Source organism: Tiliqua scincoides, chromosome 2 (genome assembly GCF_035046505.1).
Source record: "Tiliqua scincoides isolate rTilSci1 chromosome 2, rTilSci1.hap2, whole genome shotgun sequence".
NCBI lineage: Eukaryota > Metazoa > Chordata > Lepidosauria > Squamata > Scincidae > Tiliqua > Tiliqua scincoides.
The window spans coordinates 246,483,305-246,503,398 of NC_089822.1; the positions used below are offsets into that span (position 1 = coordinate 246,483,305).

Sequence of the window (20,094 nt, forward strand, 5' to 3'; positions counted from 1 at the left end):
TTATTCTCTCTTTACTCTAAGGGAGTACACATTGGGATTTACTTTACACATTGGGATTTACTTCTGAGTAAACCAGAGTGGAACATGCACACCCTGTCAGCATTCAAGTGGATACAGTACGGCTGTCCTACAACACTCTGCTGCACCCCCCAGGCTTCCCCACCACCCCATAATATGGGAATAACAATATTCATTGAACTGCATTGTGCAGCCAATACGGTTGGTTCCATTCCAGCGACGTGGAGAGGGGGGATTTGCTGCATGGGTAACAGCCTATCCTCCATACCTTCTTTACCCAGGCTTCGCGCACTGGAGAGGACACTCCAACTTCGCCATACGGCGTCGGCACAACACGGGAAGCAGCAGTTTACCGGTTATAAGTCTTTGCTCGATTGGCGTAGAGCATGACGCCAGGGGCTGCTTCCGACGGTGGGAGAGATCATTGCATCTCATTGGGCAGCTACCGCCCGCCTTAAGCTGGGCAGTCCCCAGCCAGTAAGGTGTTGCCTCGCCACGGTCCGTTAACCTCATGGGGTGCGTGGGGTTTAGGGTGAAAACCGACAAGCGGATCGACAACTCTGCACCATGCAACAGAAAACAGAAAACTACTGCCCTAAAGCTGGGCACCTGGAACGTTAGGACAATGACACCTGGCTTCTCTGATGACCTGCAAGAAATAGACGACGCACGCAAAACAGCTGTCATCGACATGGAGCTGAGCAGACTGCAGATGGACATCGTCGCCCTTCAAGAGACTAGGCTGCCAGATTCCGGATCTGTCAAGGAGAGAAATTTCTCATTTTTCTGGCAGGGAAAACCACCAAACGAAACCAGGGAACATGGCGTTGGCTTTGCGGTCAGAAATACCCTGCTGAAATCCATCATCCCACCTACTGTGGGAAGTGAAAGAATTTTGTCCCTGCAGCTCCAGTCATCAGCAGGACCTATCACTCTCATCAGTGCTTATGCACCGACTCTGTCGTCTCCAGCAGAAGCCAAAGACAAATTCTATGATGACCTGGCCACCACTGTCAAGAAAATCCCTGTAAAAGAGCCATTGTTCATCCTCGGCGATTTCAATGCTAGAGTTGGTGCTGATAACAGTTCATGGCCCACTTGCTTAGGTCAGTTTGGCACTGGGAGGATGAACGAAAATGGCCAACGCCTGCTAGAGTTTTGCTGTCATCACGGTCTCTGTGTCAGCAACACGTTCTTCAACACAAAGCCCCAACATAGAGTCTCTTGGAGACATCCAAGATCAAAGCACTGGCACCAGCTCGACCTGATCCTCACCAGACGCTCCAGCCTTCCCAGCATCAAGATCACACGCAGTTATCATGGTGCTGCCTGCGACACTGACCACTCCCTGGTGTGCAGCAGAGTGAAACTGCAAACAAAGCGACTGTACCACACGAAAAAGGAAGGAAGACCTCGCATTGATACCAGCAAGACCCGGGATCAGAGAAAAGTGGAGGAATTTGCACAAGCGCTTGAGGAATCTCTTCCAGGCCCGGCCGACGCAAACGCATCCAACAGATGGGAACATTTCAAGAATACCGTTTACAACACCGCCTTGTCCATATTCGGCAAGAAGACCAACAAGGCGGCAGACTGGTTTGAAGCCCACTCTGAGGAGTTGACACCAGTCATTGAGGAAAAGAGGAGAGCTCAAGCAGCATACAAGGCCTGTCCCAGTGAGCGCAACCTGCAGGTCCTCCGAACTGCTCGCAGCAAAGTCCAACAGACTGCCAGGAGATGTGCTAACGACTACTGGCTCCAGCTCTGTTCCGAGATACAGATAGCAGCTGACACGGGCAACATCAAGGGGATGTATGATGGTATCAAGCAGGCCCTAGGTCCAACACAGAAGAAAATTGCCCCTCTGAAGTCTGCCGCAGGCGAGGTCATCCAGGATCGGGCGCAGCAGATGGAACGCTGGGTGCAGCACTACTCTGAGCTATATTCCAGAGAAAATGTAGTCACCGAAGAAGCACTGAACAACATTGAGTGCCTGCCTGTGCTGGAAGAGCTTGACAGTGAACCAACCCTAGAAGAACTTCACGTGGCCCTGGACTCCCTTGCCTTTGGCAAGGCACCTGGAAAAGACAGCATCCCTGCTGAAGTCCTAAAATGCTGCAAAGAGATCATCGTCACTGAGCTGCATGAAATCCTCTGTCTCTGCTGGAGAGAAGGTGGAGTACCTCAAGACATGAGGGATGCAAACATCATCACGCTGTACAAGAACAAAGGTGACAGGGGTGACTGCAACAACTACCGCGGCATCTCTCTCCTTAGCGTTGTAGGAAAGCTGTTTGCCCGAGTTGTACTAAAGAGGCTCCAGGTACTTGCAGAGAGCGTCTATCCAGAATCGCAGTGTGGATTCCGAGCCAACAGGTCCGCCACTGATATGGTATTCTCCCTTAGACAACTGCAGGAGAAATGCAGGGAACAACGACAGCCACTCTTTATAGCCTTCATAGATCTCACAAAGGCTTTCGACCTGGTCAGCAGAGACGGCCTCTTCAAGATTCTCCCCAAGATTGGATGTCCACCCAGGCTCCTCAGCATCATCAGATCTTTCCACAAGGACATGAAGGGCACTGTTGTCTTCGATGGCTCCACATCAGACCCTTTTGACATCCGAAGCGGAGTGAAGCAGGGCTGTGTTCTTGCACCAACCTTGTTTGGGATTTTCTTCGCTGTCCTGCTGAAGCAGGCCTTTGGAACTGCAACAGAAGGCATCTATCTCCGGACCAGATCAGACGGAAAGCTCTTCAACCTCTCCAGACTGAGAGCAAAATCCAAAGTCCAGCTGAAATGTCTGCGTGACTTCCTCTTTGCCGACGATGCAGCTGTCACTACCCACTCTGCCAAAGATCTCCAGCAGCTCATGGATCGTTTTAGCAAGGCCTGCCAAGATTTTGGACTGACAATCAGCCTGAAGAAAACACAGGTCATGGTTCAGGATGTGGACTCACCTCCCTGCATTACAATCTCTGAGCATGAACTGGAGGTTGTCCATGACTTTGTGTACCTTGGCTCAACGATCTCCGACACACATTCTCTCGATACCGAGCTAAACAAGTGCATCGGTAAAGCAGCTACCATGTTTTCCAGACTCACAAAGAGAGTCTGGTCCAACAAGAAGCTGACGGAACATACCAAGATCCAGGTCTACAGAGCTTGCGTCCTGAGTACACTTCTGTACTGCAGCGAGTCATGGACTCTTCGCTCACAACAGGAGAGGAAACTGAGCGCTTTCCACATGCGCTGCCTCCGACGCATCCTCGGTATCACCTGGCAGGACAAAGTTCCAAACAACACAGTCCTGGAACGTGCTGGAATCCCTAGCATGTATTCACTGCTGAAACAGAGACGCCTGCGTTGGCTTGGTCATGTCGTGAGAATGGATGATGGCCGGATCCCAAAGGATCTCCTCTATGGAGAACTCGTGCAAGGAAAGCGCCCTACAGGTAGACCACAGCTGCGATACAAGGACATCTGCAAGAGGGATCTGAAGGCCTTAGGGATGGACCTCAACAAGTGGGAAACCCTGGCCTCTGAGCGGCCCGCTTGGAGGCAGGCTGTGCAGCATGGCCTTTCCCAGTTTGAAGAGACACTTTGCCAACAGTCTGAGGCTAAGAGGCAAAGAAGGAAGGCCCATAGCCAGGGAGACAGACCAGGGACAGACTGCACTTGCTCCCGGTGTGGAAGGGATTGTCACTCCCGGATTGGCCTTTTCAGCCACACTAGACGCTGTGCCAGAACCACCTTTCAGAGCGCGATACCATAGTCTTTCGAGACTGAAGGTTGCCAATACACAATACACACGCATTGTGCAGGGTGGGCATAAGCTCCACAGCAGCAATTTTCAACCTTTTTCATTTTCACTGACAAGGCATTAAAATTGTCAATGCACACCATCAGGTTTTTGACAGTTGACAAGGCACACCATGCTGCCTTTTGAGGGGGTTCGCATCCCCCATTAGACCTACTAATAAATGACTGTTCACCAAATTCCTGTGGAACACCTGTGGACCACCTGTGGCACATCAATGTGTGCCACAGCACAGTAGTTGAAAATGAAAGTTATCTCCACAGAGATAACTACGCTAGGCCAGTGTTTCTCAGCATTTGTCCCAGTCCCCCCCCCTTTGTCTGAGTGGTCCTGTCAGGGCTAGAAAACAACCCAGGGAAATTTGGCCTGGATAAGGTAGGGCCTAAGCTGTGTAAAATGCTGAGTCACCAAGAAGCAGGTGAAAAGAGAGCTCACTAGTGAGACAGGTGATGAGCTAGCATCAGGAGGAAGAGACACCACCCTTCCTGATTCACGCACAGGACACATAAAAAGACTGTAAGAGCCCTCATGTGGTAGAAGGCAGGTGGTCATGTATGTAGTATGGTGTGCTGTCTCTATTTTCTTAGCTATGCTGCTGTTATTTTCCGTTACCTTGTAAATACAGACTGAAATAATGAAGGATTTGTGTCTGACGCATTCTCTATCGTGTGGGCTGAGTCTTTGAGGCTGCATTCCGCAGGCAACAACAGATAGGAGGCTGCTCCCTCCTCGACAGGTCGCCCCACCACTCCACATGGTCCACCTATTGGAAATACCACTGGAAATAACTGGTGATGATATCATGGCCAATTACATCATGATTGAGAGGCCAGACATGACAGAACAAACAGCATTAAGAGGCTCAGGGTGGATGGGAAAGCTTTTGCAAGCACACAAAAAGTGCATGCTGGAGCTCTACCCACCAAGCTGAGCCTCCAATTGCTGGTCTCACTGCCAGGCAGCGTGGGTCTGGGAGTCCCACACATAACACCAGACACCTCCTCATGTACTTCCAGTGGTATGAGGTACAGCAGTCTCCTGGGGGTGCAGGGAGCCCTGTGCAAACATCTGCAGGTCTCCCCAGGCTTCTAAAAGTGAAAGTGGAGTGATGACTTGGGTTCCCTACACCCAGGGAAGGTTGCTGCAGGGCCAGGTGAGTGCATCCCAGTCCCTGCAGCCCCCTTAGCGATGTAATCCTGGGCATCACCTCCTTGATGCCCCTTAAGGGGACAGATGATATTGCTGCCTCTTCCCCACCCCCACCAAGACTTACTGCTGTTCAAACCACTGGGTTAGTCTATTAGCTAGTCCATCAATCAGTCTGCCAGTTTGTTGTTTATCCATCAGTTAGTATGTCACAAAGTCAATCCAATAAGCCAACAAGTCTCTCCAATTATAACCCACAAACTCTCACTGCTCCAGGCGCTGCTTTTATCCCTGTAATGACCTGGCTGCAGTTGTGCAGCACACCCTCTGCTGAAAGCCCAGGCTTTAACCCCACATCTTCTAGGTTCACCAGAGCGGAGGGCTACTGCAGGCACACAGCCCTATCCATGCTTTCCTGGCAGTAAGCCCCATTGGTTCTAGTGGGACTTCTGAGTAGACATGCATAGGATTGACTCGAAGTCAGCAAATGGAGGAGGCAGACAGAGAGGGACCTGCATTTGGCCTTCTTGAGCCACTTGGGAAATGACTCCATAACATGTAGTTGCAAGTTCCTCTTGTTTGGACATGAAGGTGGACCAGCCGACTGCAGGTGTTGCTGATTTGGGTGCTGCACCTGCCTAGAAATCCCTTATGCTCCCTGAAGCCCACTCAAAGGGACATGTCTCTTCCCCCTCCCCCCCCAGCAGGTGTTTTCTGCCTGGGGGAAAGAAAATGAGCCACGTGTTGCTTTGGCCCTTCCAAGGAACTTGCTCAGAGGTGGTTCTGCGCATGCGCAGAGGAGCTGCTCCTAAACGCCAGCCCGGCCACGCCTGGACCAGCCCCCAAGTCAGCCAATCAGCAGCGTCCCCTCGCTCCTCCCCCCGCGATGACGCAACAGTGGTACCCGGGATGAGGGTTTCGCTGTGCGGTTGCCGTGGCAATGGTTGTCTGGTCAAGGTGGGACAGGGCCTGCGATGGCGGCCGAGGAAGATGAGGGGTCCCCGTCCGACCGGCGTCCAGACGCCGCCTCCTTCCCCTCTCTCCTCGTCCTGTTCTTCCCCAGCCTCTGCGTGATGGGCTTCCTGCTGCTCCTGCTGTCTCTGGGGGGCGACGACGGAGACTCGGGGCCGGGCAGGGACTCCCCGGGTCCCGCTCAGGAGGACCCTCCAGCCTGGCCCTCCCTCGCCCCGGGCGACTCCAGCTCTTATGTCCTCCCCCGTCTGGAGGGCGTCCAGGCAAGCACGGCAGGCGCAGCGCCCACACGGAGTGCCCTGAGCCTGTGTGGAGGCTGCCCCTGCGGTCTGGCTGCAGCGCTGGCCTCGGAGTCTGGCCTGGGCTTAGCAGAGCTGCAGGCGCTTGTTGGAGAAGTCGGTCCGTGGCGGTGCTGCAGGGCAAGAACAGGCCAAGAGCCCATCTGATCCAGCTTCCCGCATCTCCCAGTGGCCCCCCCAGGGAGCACCCAAGACAACAGGAGACCTGCACCCCGAGGCCCTCCCTTGCACCCGGCATTCAGATACAGGCTGCCTCTAAAGCCCAGAGGCTGCTGTAGTCATCATGGTTTGGACCTTTGGTGGACCTTTCCTCTTAAATCCCGCCAATCCCTTTTAAAGGCATCTAGGCTGAGTGCCATCACAGCGTCCCGTGCCAAGGGGTTCCACAGATTAATTACTTGCTGGATTTAAAAAATGACAGTGGCTGCTGCATGCCTACCAGGTGTCATGTGGCTCTGTGGTGCTGGACATGGTGAGCAGCTGCAGTCCTGGGTCATCTCCTGCTGCTGGAGAGCTACCAGTGGAAGGGGGGAAAGAGAGAGAGAGAGATGGGGTAAGCGGCAGCACATGGTCTTGCTCATGATCCACAATGATCAGTGCCTGAGAGTGGAGCCCAGTGCAGAGAGATGGGGAAAGCAGCAGCAGCAGATGATGGACTTGCTTGAGGATTCACAATGATCCATGCCTGAGAGTGGCACATGCACTCTCAGGCATGGGGTGGGGAGAGAATGCTGGGACTAGGGTAATGCCTTGGTCTCCCTTTGAGAGAGACTCTCCTTAGGCTCCTCTGTACGGAGTGCATAGGCCTTGCACCCTTTGCTACAGTGACGGAGTGCTTGGCATTTTGTGTGTAGAGTTCTCCTGGCACAGAGTACCTACGTTAGAAATTCTAAGAATATAAGGCCTGACAGATTTTTTCCCCATGTATGTTCCAAAGAGGTGGTTTGTGCAAATTGATCCAATCTGTATGCACAACACCCTTTTCCCATGGTTCTCATCATAAGAGGCCACAAAGATTGAGCCATGTGCCATGCCCCGGGATACCACAGTTCTGGTCCTTCTGGCAAGAGTTTCAGTATTGGGTGCGTGTTCTCTGATGGGCTGCAGAGTTTATTCTGTCATATTCTGTATGTCATATTGGCAGAGTGGGTGGGGAAGTATCTTGTTCTGCATGTTTCTCCTATGGGCACATTTAGACTTGCACTATTTCTGCTATTGGCATAATGTCATTTCAATGTAGGCTCACAAATCATCTGGTAGGGTTATAGGATATGGCACACCCATGACGCACCCAAGTTTTTCTCCTTCTTTTGAGACTTTCACTGGGATGACCTCACTTGGTTACCAGGTTTTGTCTATCGTGCAAGTATGCTGTAGTACATAATTGTTAAAGAATAGTTTGAGCCATATGATTTGTAAACACTTTTTGAGTTTTTGTTTGTCTTGTGTATTGCTTGCTATGCTTTCTTTTATTATAGTATTGTGTAGCTTTGGCCATGTAATTGCATATCTATGTTGACCATAGATGCACATTTTCTGCCACTCAGACTCTGTTATTCTACTCGCAAGTTTTGATTGCGGTGGTTGTGAAAGTTGGGTGAAAACTGGATGAGAATTGAAAACCTTGCAGCTCAGCTTCAGCACAGGAAAACAGTAGTTCTGACTTGTCCAGAAAGTTTCTAGATATGAACTCTTTGATGGGCCTGGGATGGAGTCTTCTGGGTAACACAGAACCACTGCTACAAGCCTCAGCATCTTCAGCAGATGCTGCAAGATCATCATCATCATGTTGGCAACCTTCAGTCTCGAAAGACTATGGTATCGCACTCTGAAAGGTGGTTCTGGAACAGCATCTAGTGTGGCTGAAAAGGCCGATTCGGGAGTGACAGTCCCTTCCACACTGGGAGCAAGTGCAGTCTGTCCCTGGTCTGTCTCCCTGGCTATGGGCCTTCCTTCTTTGCCTCTTTGCCTCAGTCTGTTGGCCAAGTGTCTCTTCAAACTGGGAAAGGCCATGCTGCACAGCCTGCCTCCAAGTGAGCTGCTCAGAGGCCAGGGTTTCCCACCTGTTGAGGTCCACTCCTAAGGCCTTCAGATCCCTCTTGCAGATGTCCTTGTATCGCAGCTGAGGTCAGAGTTTCCTTCTCTTAGATGAGCTGCCTTCCTAGGCTGATGAGTCCTATCTACCCGGTTGCAAGATCATAGAATTTCACTAACTGCGACTGTACTTGGAGTCTTAATGCTCTCTTTGTACTTTCTTTTCAAGGTGGGCCATAAACAAGAGGTGAAGCTGGTTCCTAACAAAATCCATTTCATGCAAACTCTCAGCTTGAAACCACTTATTTTTGGTAAGAAATGCAGGCTGCTGGTAATAGACTGGTATGTCCTGTTGTGAGCTCCAGACTTCTTGTTGGGAAGTGAGTGAGATTTAAGTACACATGATGCTGCCTTAAACTGAATCAGCCTTTACCCATGGAGATCAGTATTATTGACAGTGACTGGTAACTGCTCTGCTGAGATAATCGTAGATCATCTTTTGTTGTGTCTACTTAGAGCTAAAGAGCCATTTTTCTATTTGGCCCAGTGCAGTAACAGATCCTGGGGAATGGGGGGTTTGAACATTATCAAAATTCATGTCACCTCTGATTTTTGGAGACGGTTCTGTTTCTCGTGGTATTTTTGTCACTTGTCTCGACCAGTTGACAAACCTATAGGGAAGGGAGAGGTAATTCTGCAAGACCAACATTGTGTGCCACCTCAAAGCTTGTAGCTTTAAGAAGGAAAAGTGGAAAAGAGTGAGAATAATAGGGGGAAGCTGAAGGCTTGTGTTGAGCAGGTCTGAATGAGCTCAGAATTTGAACGACGTGTTGCATGCTTTAGGGCAAACGAGTTGAGACAGCAGAGTGATATGATTGGAGTAAGTAGACCCTTCCACACTGTGGAGGCTTACCTGGGTTGGGGAACGAATATCACCCAGAAAAGACCACTGCGATTGCTCCACTGCGGGATGAAGCGGTAGCCATTTTGCATTAGTGGGAGGGGAACCATAGGATTGGGCTGACAATGGTTTTAGACATATATATAATCTGTATAATAGTGCTTTGTTCCTTTTATAAAAGCTGTGATTGGTGTATATTTTCAATTTATAGCACTGCTGCGGCAGAGAGAATCTTGCATGGTTGTGGGTGTAATGTTTTGAAAGAAAGAATATTGTACTTTTCATCCCATGCACATGTCATCAAGTTGCTTGTCATCTTCTGGCAGGAGAATTCACTTTTCTCTTCCTTTTCTCCTTGGCTAGAAATCCCAGACTTCCTGAGTGAAGATGAGTGTAAAATTCTTATCCACTTGGCTGAGCAGGAAGGGTTATATACAAGTGACACCTCTAACTTCCAAACTAACTCCTGGAACATGCCAGATATGGATCAGATGCATGTCTTCAACCACCAAGACCATAACAAAGATGGAAAGCTGCAAGTCATTGAGGTATTCAGGCGGGAATGGCTTGATACTCTTATAGTGTACCCCTGGTATCCATGGATCCAGCATCTGCATTTCACTGCAGATGCAGTGGATACTGGGAGAAAGCCACTTTAAACCAAAAGTGGCCTTCTGAGGCCTCCTGCAGGCCTAAGGCCATCTGCAAGGCTCCCCTTAAAGGGAAAGGGGCAGTGGTTCTCCAGCTGGTGGATCACGACCCACCAGCCACTCTATGTATCACCCAGAAGCTACTCTATGTTCATTTTTGATACTTGCAGGGCTTTTCAGGAGCCTAACCCCCAGGTATATCGAGAGAACCTGACCAGTAACACAGTTACCTGAAGTGTGGACTGCTGTTAGGGCTAGTGTCCTGTCCTTACTGAGAGTCTGGGGGATGATCTGTGTCGGAGCAGTGTTTTGCTATTCACCTCTCACTATTGTGGAGGGGGCACAGCACAATGGAAACATTCTAAAATGTGCCTGATTATTGAAATTCCACATATAATTAAGCCATAATTATTCAGTTTTTCTCTGTAAACTGCTTTGTGAACTTTGGTTGAAAAGCGGTATATAAATACTGTTAATAATAATAAATAATAATAATAATAATTCCTATTGGAAATGATATGTCTGGCTGGTGTTACAAAGTGCACATCATGAAAAACCCTGATAGCAGTCATTAATAGAAATAGATGCAAGTTTGAATTCATGCTTTCTAATCTCATGAGAAATGCAAGTTTTGTTGTCAGAGGTCGACCAGGTTGGGTACTGACTGAGGGTCAATATTGAAGAGGGTCCATTTGCCAGGATGATCCCTGAATGTCTGTACTGCTTGTAGTGGTCGCATCCAGGGGGATTGTGGGGGTGCCATGAGGGTCTCATTACATGACTTTGCCCCAGGACTCCAGCAACCAGCATCATTCTTTTGTTTTGAAAGATAGTGCTTCTTGGCAATGACATCTTAACATCTTTGGCAGTTGACATCTGGGTGAAGACCACTTTGCTGTGGAATTCTGGGCAAACTATGATTTTGTGTGCCGAGCTGATGCCTGCTTTACTCCACGAATGTTTCATTTGAGCCAATAGTTGCCCAAAAACTGATACATTTTCTAATTTCAGATGATGAACTTTCTACTTATTGCAAATGGTTTGTGGTTAACCCCTGAAGATATCCAGGAGATGTATGCTGCTCTGAAAGCAGACCCTGATGGCAATGGTGAGATGGAGTTAATGTTGCCTTCTAGTGTTCTGGGCACACTCACTCCCTGTCCTGGTGTAAGAGGGACAGTCCCAAAACTGTGCAGCGATTGGGAATGAGTGATGACCATGGCTGTCCTAGACTGAACTCTCCTCAGAGTTTGCTTGTCCCTCTTTGTTTAACAGTGGGCCTGCAGTATTCTAGAAACTGCAAATATACACATTCTGTCTAGTGGCATTTGGTAGTTTTTAAAAGGAAAAACATTTTAGCATACTTGGAGGAAAAGCTTGACCTGAAGATGTGTACGTGTCTGCAGAACCCTTATAAGGAAAGGCTACAGCGTTTGGGGCTCTTCAGTCTTGAAAAAAGGTGCCTGAGGGGGGCATGATTGAGACACACAAAATTAGGCAAGGGATGGATAGAGTGGGTAGAGGGATGCTATTTTCCCTCTCGCATAACTCCAGAACCAGTGGATATCTGCTAAAACCGAGTGTTGAGAGAGTTAGAACAGACAAAAGGAAACATTTCTTTATTTAGCGTGTAGGCAGTCTGTGGAACTCCTTGCCACAGGATGGTGATGGCATCTGGCCTAGATGCCTTTAAACGGGAACTGAACAAATTTCTGGAGGAAAAATCACGGGTTACAAGCCATGATGGGTATGTGCAACCTCCTGATTTTATAAGTGGGTTACCTCAGAATGCCAGATGCAAGGAATGGCACCAGGATGCAGGTCTCTTGTTGTCTTGTGTGCCCCCTGAGGCATTTGGTGGGCCACTGTGAGATAGAAAGCTGGACTACATGGGCCTATGACTTGATCCAGCAGAGCTGTTCTTATGTTCTTAACCCCAGTCTGCATGGGCAGACCTTTTGGAACCTATATGACTCTTCTTCCCTCTAACTCTCTACTCTTTTTTGTCCCTAGTATGTACCCAGTCTAGAGAGGTATGTTCTTCTGCCCAGTTGTACATGCATAGATAGTAATGCAGATACTGACTGAAGTTGGTGGTCCTTCTGTTTTATATACATATAGTGTCTCTATTTTCCTTGAGGCCCAAGTGGTTGGGAGAATTGTAGCCTGATGCATCTGGTTGATTTTCTCACATCACATCCCAATTTACTTCATTTCATTTAACCTTTATTGACATAAGCAATATCCATCAAGTAAACAAAAATAAAACATCCAAGGTTGCAACCAGTCATTGTTCAGGATCACTGTGTGGGGGAATAGAAATACATAGGAATTTATGCCTTGACAGTACTGCAAATAAATATTTTGAAACATGACTTTTGGCACTTTTATGACAACCTCCACCAGCACAAGGACCGCAGCACCAACAGATCATCTAGTTAGGATTATGCTTTTAGCTGTTTGGGACTGGAAGTAAATCAGAAACGAAAGAAAAAGTCTATGGATACCATCCTTTGCCTGTCTATTGAGAAGTCCCATTTCAGTGGGGCTTACTCTCAGGACAGTGTGCATAGGATTACAGCCCAGCTTAAGTCTAGGTCAGTAGTTCCCAAATTGTGGGTTGGGACCCACTTGTAAGTCATGACCTGAATTTTGTTGGGTTGCCAAAAGATGATGGAAAGATCAGATAACTAATTGCCTCAAGCCCTGAAGCTATTCAAAAATTGGATACTGTAGCTGCTAATTGCCGTGCAAAGAGCTCCGCTCCTGCAGTTTGTAAGCATGTGCAAATAAAGGGAGATAAATGTTTGAGGATCTTTTTTCTGGTTATTACTTATAAATAAATAAATATTACTTTTTTCTAGATCTTTTTTTTAAAAGTCTGGTTAAGCTAGGTGGGTCCCAATAGAATGTCATTTTAAAAAGTGGGTCATGGTACTAAAAAGTTTGGGAACCACTGATCTAGGTAACTGTTCCCTTACTCTCATATAGGTTAATCCTTGGAGTTCCCCCCTCGAGTAAATGAGGAGCGTATCCTGCAATGATCAGAAATTAACTCTAGGGGTGCTCAGAAAAAATGCACTCTTTGGTCAATTCAGCCTTCCTTTCTTGTAAGATCTGTACTTTGCATTGCAACCCCAATGCATGTCTTCTCAGAAGTCCCATTGTGTTCAGTGTGCTTACTTCCAGGTAAGTATGCATAGGATTGCAACCTGGAGTAACCAAATTCATTAGTGTTACAAAAGAAGGGGCTGCAGCACAAACTGCCATCACCAATTCTATGCCTAAATTCACTCATGAAGTCCTTGTTAATTGATAACTTGATCCTTTCAGGCCTCAGACTTTTGTCTCCTTACCCTGAGTGAAGCCCCAGCTTCTACAGTGGGGCTTCTCAAGTCTGCACTAGCTAAATTGCTGGCGCAGACTTGAAAAGCCTCTGTGTCAGGCTTCCCCAAGTCCAACATGGGGAATGGGATACTCACCCCACTCTTAGGCCTTTCCATCTCCCTGCCCCACCCTCTCCCTGCCCACTTCCTGCCCAAGAATGCCTCTGCCATGCCCTCTCCGCTCCCCCACACCTCCTGGCGTTCATCATCTTGCCAATGACAACCAGGGCGCCAGCACCATCTCTGACAAGGAGGCACAAGCCTGCCTGCCAGCGCTGCTTCCTCTCCAGGTGGCGCAAACACCCAGGAATACTCAGCGCCAGCACTGACTCCTGATCTCGGCATGTATGGCAGGTGATGGAGGTGGCACATATGCCTCCAGTTCAGGTAGGCTGGGTACCATAGTGCCTGCTAGAGAGTTGGCCAGTATGGAATGTATTGCTGCAGCATACTATCTAGCCTGGGCTTACCAAAAGCCAGTGTGGTTTCTCCTGTCCTTCCACTAGGTGTGCTAAGTTTGGATGAGTTTAAGGAAGTGAATCTGCAGGATGTCTACAAGTATATAGAAAAGAGGAAAGCAAATAAGAGAGATTTACTGAGGAACAGCCAGCAGGCATGGCTGTTTAAAGGCAAGGGGGCGCATCCAATCATGCACTCCATACAGCAGAGGTAAGGGCTTTGGGGGATAAGAATGCTCTACAAGTATTTAACCAACACAGGAGAAGTCTGTGTACCTTCCTTGCATGGCCATGAGTGACAATTTGTCTCCTGTTCGAAGACTCTGAATTCATTTAAAAGTATATTTGATGATTGATTAAGGATGTCTTTTGAGAATATTGAGTGAACACGATGGCTAATAACATCAGTACACACTTAAGGTGCTTTTTCTTTTAATATGTAAGCATTTAAAAAGTTAATGTTTTGACCACTTTGTTCCTCACATTTGTTGCTCACCAAACCTTGTCAAGAGGCAGCCAAGTCTTGAAGAGTAACGGAGGCCCCTGTTTAAGTAGGGGAAAGGCCACACAGTCTAGGGAAATTGTGGCAAATCTTTTGAACTCTGCTGTATTCCTCTGGTCAACTCATTTCTCCCCCTGCCTGTTGCTCTAGAGGTGAGCTAGGGAGTAAGCAGGCACTGGGCAGCTATGCTGAGAAAGGTTTAAAGGCTTCTACTTTCCCTCTACTCAGCAGCAGTAGTGGTGGCTTCTTCCTCTCCGTGAACTCTGTCTCCTCAGAGACTGTTGGGTTGAAGAGACTCCCACTCCAACGCCACCATGTTCAATGTGGGCATTGTGCAGTGGCAATATTGGCAGTAAGGATTTCCTCCTTCCATACTGACCTGTCTGCAGATGCTCTCCTTTAGGTCCCCCACTACTGGAGTGGAGGCAGTTGACTCTTGGGGGATGATCTTGTTTGACTGTGGGACTCCCTCAGAAAACGCTCCTGCTCTCCTTTGGGCACCAGATCAAGACCTTCCTGTTCTTCCAGGCCTTTTAATGCCTTTCAGCATCTCCAGATGACTCTTACCCTTGAATATGGTTTTTGCTACAGTGAGTGGTTGTAGTATTGTTAGGTGGTGGTGCTGTCCTGATGTTCTAACTTACACTATTATGTTTTATTGGGTCTGCTGCTACATATTTTGTATGCAGGAAATGTTGCCGGACAAGCAAATGTGCAAAGAGACTAACATCATAGAAGGGTGAAGCAGTCTTCCCCACCAACTAGTTTGTAATAAAAATGCAGTTTGGTTCCAGTACCACACACTTACAAGCAAATGAACATGCTTAGTTCCTTAGGATCTGTTCTTAGCATTAGTATAGTTAGAAGGATCCACTCCTTACAGAACAGATATTTAAAAAGAAATTTCTTTACCACCTTTCATCCAAAGATATCGGGACAGTGTACAAATTAAAAAACCAATCCATGATCAATTATAAAAGCCATAATTAAGGAGTAAAAGTAAAAAAAAAAAATCCTAAGAAGGCAATGGTAGCCAATTCTGCAAGTGCAGCTATGGGCTTCTGGGCTTACTGAGTTCATTAGTGACTTGGTCCTAAATAGACTAAAAATGCAATCCAGCTTAAATCCCTGTGCAGCCCATATCAATGCAGTGGTGCTGGTGTGGTTTCTGCTTTATCCTGTGGGGGATTTTTGGCTGCTGGAAGTCTCCTCAGGGTAAGGGGACATTACAGTCGCAAAGGGGAAACTCGGACCTGCACCAGTGATATCATTAGTGCAGGTCCACGTTGATCCATGCAGGCAGATCAGGCCTGGGAAGAGGCTCAGAATTTGGCATGTGCCACTGCTGCCAAAGCCACCCCTGGGCACCTTTCAACCCCATCCCCCTTGTTTTGCCCCCTGCACCTTCCTTATCTGCTCTGGTGGGCCTGCATTGCTATGCTGGCACACATGGGAAGACTCCCGCCCTTCCCACTGTCACGCCAGCTCCCTGCACTGCTGCAAAGTACTTTACGGTATTTTTGTGGCAGCCAGTGGAACATGCGTTCTGAGGGCACTTCCCTTCGGCAGAATTAGGCAGTAAATAATCCTTAACATTTGTGTAGCCATACCTCAGAGCTTCAGGTGTGTTATCATGCTGGAATAATTACAAAAATTCTATACTTTGTTATCCCCATATTGCAGCTGAGGCTGAGAGGGAATGGCTTGCCTAGCCGGCAAGATCGTTACAGAGGGGCTATTAAACTCAATTGGAAGCTCTAACCACTACATTTCTATGTAACAGTCTAACCACTACATTTCACTGAGAATACTAAAACTTCTTTACCATTTCAACATGCAGGTGACCAAGGCCAGTATTGTTGTTGGATTCCTTTTTGAGACTTCAGTTCTGTTTTGCCTGCATGACTCTTTTGTCATGAATACTGAAAAACAATATACAAATGCTTAAAAATAAAGAGAAATGGGCTAACAGAATGGGAAGCTGTGAATATGTAGTATACCACTGTGACAGCCAGTTGTCAACTATCTTGATCTTGCCTGGAACAAGCTTTCTGAATTTGCTCAGTGGCATGGTGACAACATCTTTGCATGTTGCAAGATCTGTGGAATGTGTACATTTATTTTGTTGCCTCTGCTTATCTTTCAGAGTCATTCATTTAACACGTCTGCCCACAGAGATTGTAGAGCACAGTGAACATTTGCAAGTGGTGCGATATGAGCAGGGAGGATACTACCATGCGCACTGGGATAGTTCACTCGTTCATCAGGACGCTGGATGCCTTCACACAGCAGTGTTTGGTGATAGTCAGTTTCATTCCACCTGCCGGTGAGTCAGTCTGGAGATTGTGAAGAGGGACTTGTTGCATATGCTCTCTTTTCCCACATTGCTTCATGTTGTGTTTTGGCAACAGACACTTCATAATATTTTCCAAGTAAGTATTGATATGGAAAGCCTACAATCAGTTCTTAACCATATGGATGTCAAAATCAAAGTACCTGCCTGCTTTCTGCTAGTTTTCTTCGCTGATGTGAAATGATAGGGGAATGCCCCTTGCATCCCTTTCACCAAGCAAGAGGGCAGCATTAAGCAGATGGTTCCTCAGTTCCACTACTATTAAATTATTTCATGCATTACCAGGCATGCTCGAGGACATGAGCATGCATAGATAATATGCATGCATGAAATTAAATACATGAGTAGCTGGCTCATGACACATAGCAGTGAACATGGGACAAGAAAAAGTGACCAAGATCTAGTATAGCGGGATCAATGGCCTAGTTTACCAATATCTTTCCACTCTGCTGTTTCAGGAGCATGGGAAAGTGCGGGATCCCTAAGGGCAGGTGAGATTCTGTAGGCTTCTGCAGAAGAAACAAAGTCCAAGGGAGGTAAATCCAGTGGGTGTAAGGGAATGACCTGTCTGGTTTGACTGATGAGATTGGAATGTGTAACCAACTTCAGTGGGTAAACATACAAAGTTAGGTACAAAATGAATGCATATATTGTGGGTCCTTTGACCAGATCATAGAATGAGCTCATCCCGGATCTTATGAGATGGTCCTTGATGGGTTTCTTCCTCTAGGTTGACACTGGGCATTTCCTTTCATGATTCACCTTAGGAAAAGTGTGCCTAAGTGCCCTTTGATTTCTTTACCTCAGTTCCCACTGAATTAGCAGCAGGATTCATGAGGGGAAGGCAGTGGTGACACAAATAAATGTTCATGTTAAAGATAAGAAATTCCTAGGACTGAGCCACTGTCTTGCGGATCTGAACAGAATAGCAGGGCAAAGTGCAGCCATTTGTGAAATTTCAATAAAGGCTTCTCTGGGCCAGAGAAGGGGATGGGTTTGAGTCATTTCAGAGAACCAGTGTTTTGCCTTCTACCAGAGTTTTGCAGGCCAGATGCTTCCTTGGCATCAGCCAGTCAGGAAAAAAATGAGTCTGATCTGGGTCATATCCCCTCTTAGCATGCTCCTGTGACCGCATACGAGTGTTAATATATATGTTTGGTAATATATGGCAAATATAGGCATTAAACCTGACCTATTCATCTGGTGGTGGTTGTCAATTTGTATAGTGCCATCCTTGTACACAGTGCTTTTCGTAGAGTGAAAAGGTTGTTCCCTGCCTTAGGGTGCTTACCACTGACATACTAACAAAAGGGGGCAGCAGAGTTGTGGGGAGGAGATGAAGGCAGCAGGCATTGGGGAAGCAGATGGGATTCTTTCAGCTATGCATATTTAAGGAAATAATACGCTGAAGACTCTGAATTGAGAGGTGCCTCCAGTGAGCCTTCGAAAATGGATCTCACTAGCAGACAGAGAGGCTATTAGGGTGTTTGTGAATGGGAGTGTTAAGCAATTCTTCAGAGCCTCCTTGCCTATTACAATGGTCTCTCATTTTTACAGCTATGCAACAGTATTGTTCTACCTAAATAATGTGACTGGAGGAGGAGAGACCACCTTTCCTATTGCTGACAATGCTACATATGACTTCAAGGTATGCAAATGCCCCCACGGATAGAGCAGGAGGGTTAAAAAAATACTCAAGATATTGAATCTGTTGGAGAGAACTCTGTGGGTTCTGAGGTTTTTCCTGATCAGGCTACAGCACCATAGTTGTGTTGTGGTAGTATGTTATGAGGAATCTTACTTAAGATATCCTGCCTGTGAGAAGAAAATCTTAGCATTCTAAAAACACTACTTTTTGTTAATGGAAAACAATGGGATAGCTTGAAAGAATGCAGCCCCTGACTTGGGCCGTCTCCTGAACTGTAACCCTCCGAATGCGACTGGAGCTGTGCTCCGGTCACGTCCAGAGGATGTTCTGAGGCCTCCAAAGGCTTTACAATGTCACTTACAGTTTTGTCCAGAAAACCAGAAGTGATGTTCTAAGGCAGTGGTTCTCAAACTTTTTAGCATTGTGACCCACTTTTTAGAATGACAGTCTGTTGGGACCCACCTGAAGTTATATTAACCTGGAAGTGATGTCATGACAAGAAATGACATCATCAAGCAGGAAAATTTTTAACAATCCTAGGCTCCAATCTTATCCACAGTTAGGTGTACGCCCCATTGACTATCATTTTTAAAAGCATACACACTGTTAAAAGTACAGGTATGTAACATTTCCCCAATGCAGTCGCATACCATCAAGTCTAATATATTAAAAATAAAATATTGAAATGAATGGGGACCCACCTGAAATTGGCTTGTGACGCACCTAATGGGTCCCAACGCACAGTTTGAGAAACACTGTTCTAAGGCCTTCTGGAGGCCTTAGAAGGCCTTCTGAGGCCTCCCAGATGCTGTGTAGGAGTATGAATGCGATTGAAACAGGGCACCACCTTTTCATTTCTTTTGCTATGCAAACTGCTTTGATAACCTTTTTGCAGAATAGTTTTACATAAAATATTCAACTTATAGTATGAATTTGCTTTCTTTTTTCTATCTTTCTTTGAATTAAAAGATGATGAAAATCATCTTCGAAGATTATGATAAACATGAAGATGATCTCCTCTAGCATGTGCAAGTGTGGGAGGTCTGTATAAAAGAGGGCTATGAGAGGAGATGGTATTGGGGACCCTGTGTGTTGGTGGGGCTTTGTGTGCTTCTCTTTCTCCTCTTGGGTTTAACACAATAATCGTTTACCTCTTTTCCCCCAGTCCCTGACACAGAACAACATGGACCTACGTGACACTCGTAGACACTGTGATAAGGGAAATCTGAGTATAAAACCCATGCAAGGCACTGCTATCTTCTGGTACAATTTCTTGCCTGATGAGGAAGGTAATAGGTCTTCTCAGTATACTAGCCTATCTGTATGTCAGGGATTCATTGTTTTTCATGCTGATTGTTGACTGGGCAGCCAACTAGCAATCGTTGCATCCAGAGCATTGGGCACAGAAGCTGCTCTTTGCTGAGGAGTGACTCATGGACTCTTGATCCTCTGCAGGCTGGGCTGGAGATCTAGATCCATATTCTTTGCATGGAGGCTGCTTGGTCACTGAAGGAACCAAGTGGATCGCAAACAACTGGATCAATGTTGATCCCAACATATGGAGACAGCTCCTGTTCCTAAATGATCCACATACAAACAATGCGGATGAAGAGCAAAGTGAGTGGACTATGGACAAATCCTCCAGTGATGTATGTGTAGGACCATCCTGAAGCACCTCTTCACCAACTTCGAATAAAGAGTTTGCACTGTCCTATTTCAGCCTTGTAATCTTCCATCTTTCTCCATTCCTGTGGAGAACATGAGCAGCATTCCAGGCTTGTGTATGTAACCAGACTGGAGGGAGCATAGACTCTCCGGATAGGTGTGCCTAGTCACAAATGCAGTAGTTACTGGGCAAGGTCAGAGAAATGGCTGGCTTCCTAAGGTGTGTTTCTACACTTTTCTCC

The 20,094-nt window shown here is 47.1% G+C and overlaps 1 protein-coding gene across 1 annotated transcript; it reads left to right on the forward strand.

The window, feature by feature from the left end:
- Positions 1-5,958: 5,958 nt before the first annotated feature.
- On the forward strand, positions 5,959-19,857 carry LOC136638971 (transmembrane prolyl 4-hydroxylase-like). Its single transcript, XM_066612995.1, has 9 exons — positions 5,959-6,219; positions 8,519-8,600; positions 9,554-9,738; positions 10,852-10,948; positions 13,733-13,895; positions 16,333-16,512; positions 18,097-18,187; positions 19,353-19,476; positions 19,643-19,857. The coding sequence occupies exons 1-9, from the start codon at positions 5,959-5,961 to the stop codon at positions 19,855-19,857; spliced, it is 1,398 nt and encodes a 465-aa protein (XP_066469092.1).
- Positions 19,858-20,094: the final 237 nt, after the last annotated feature.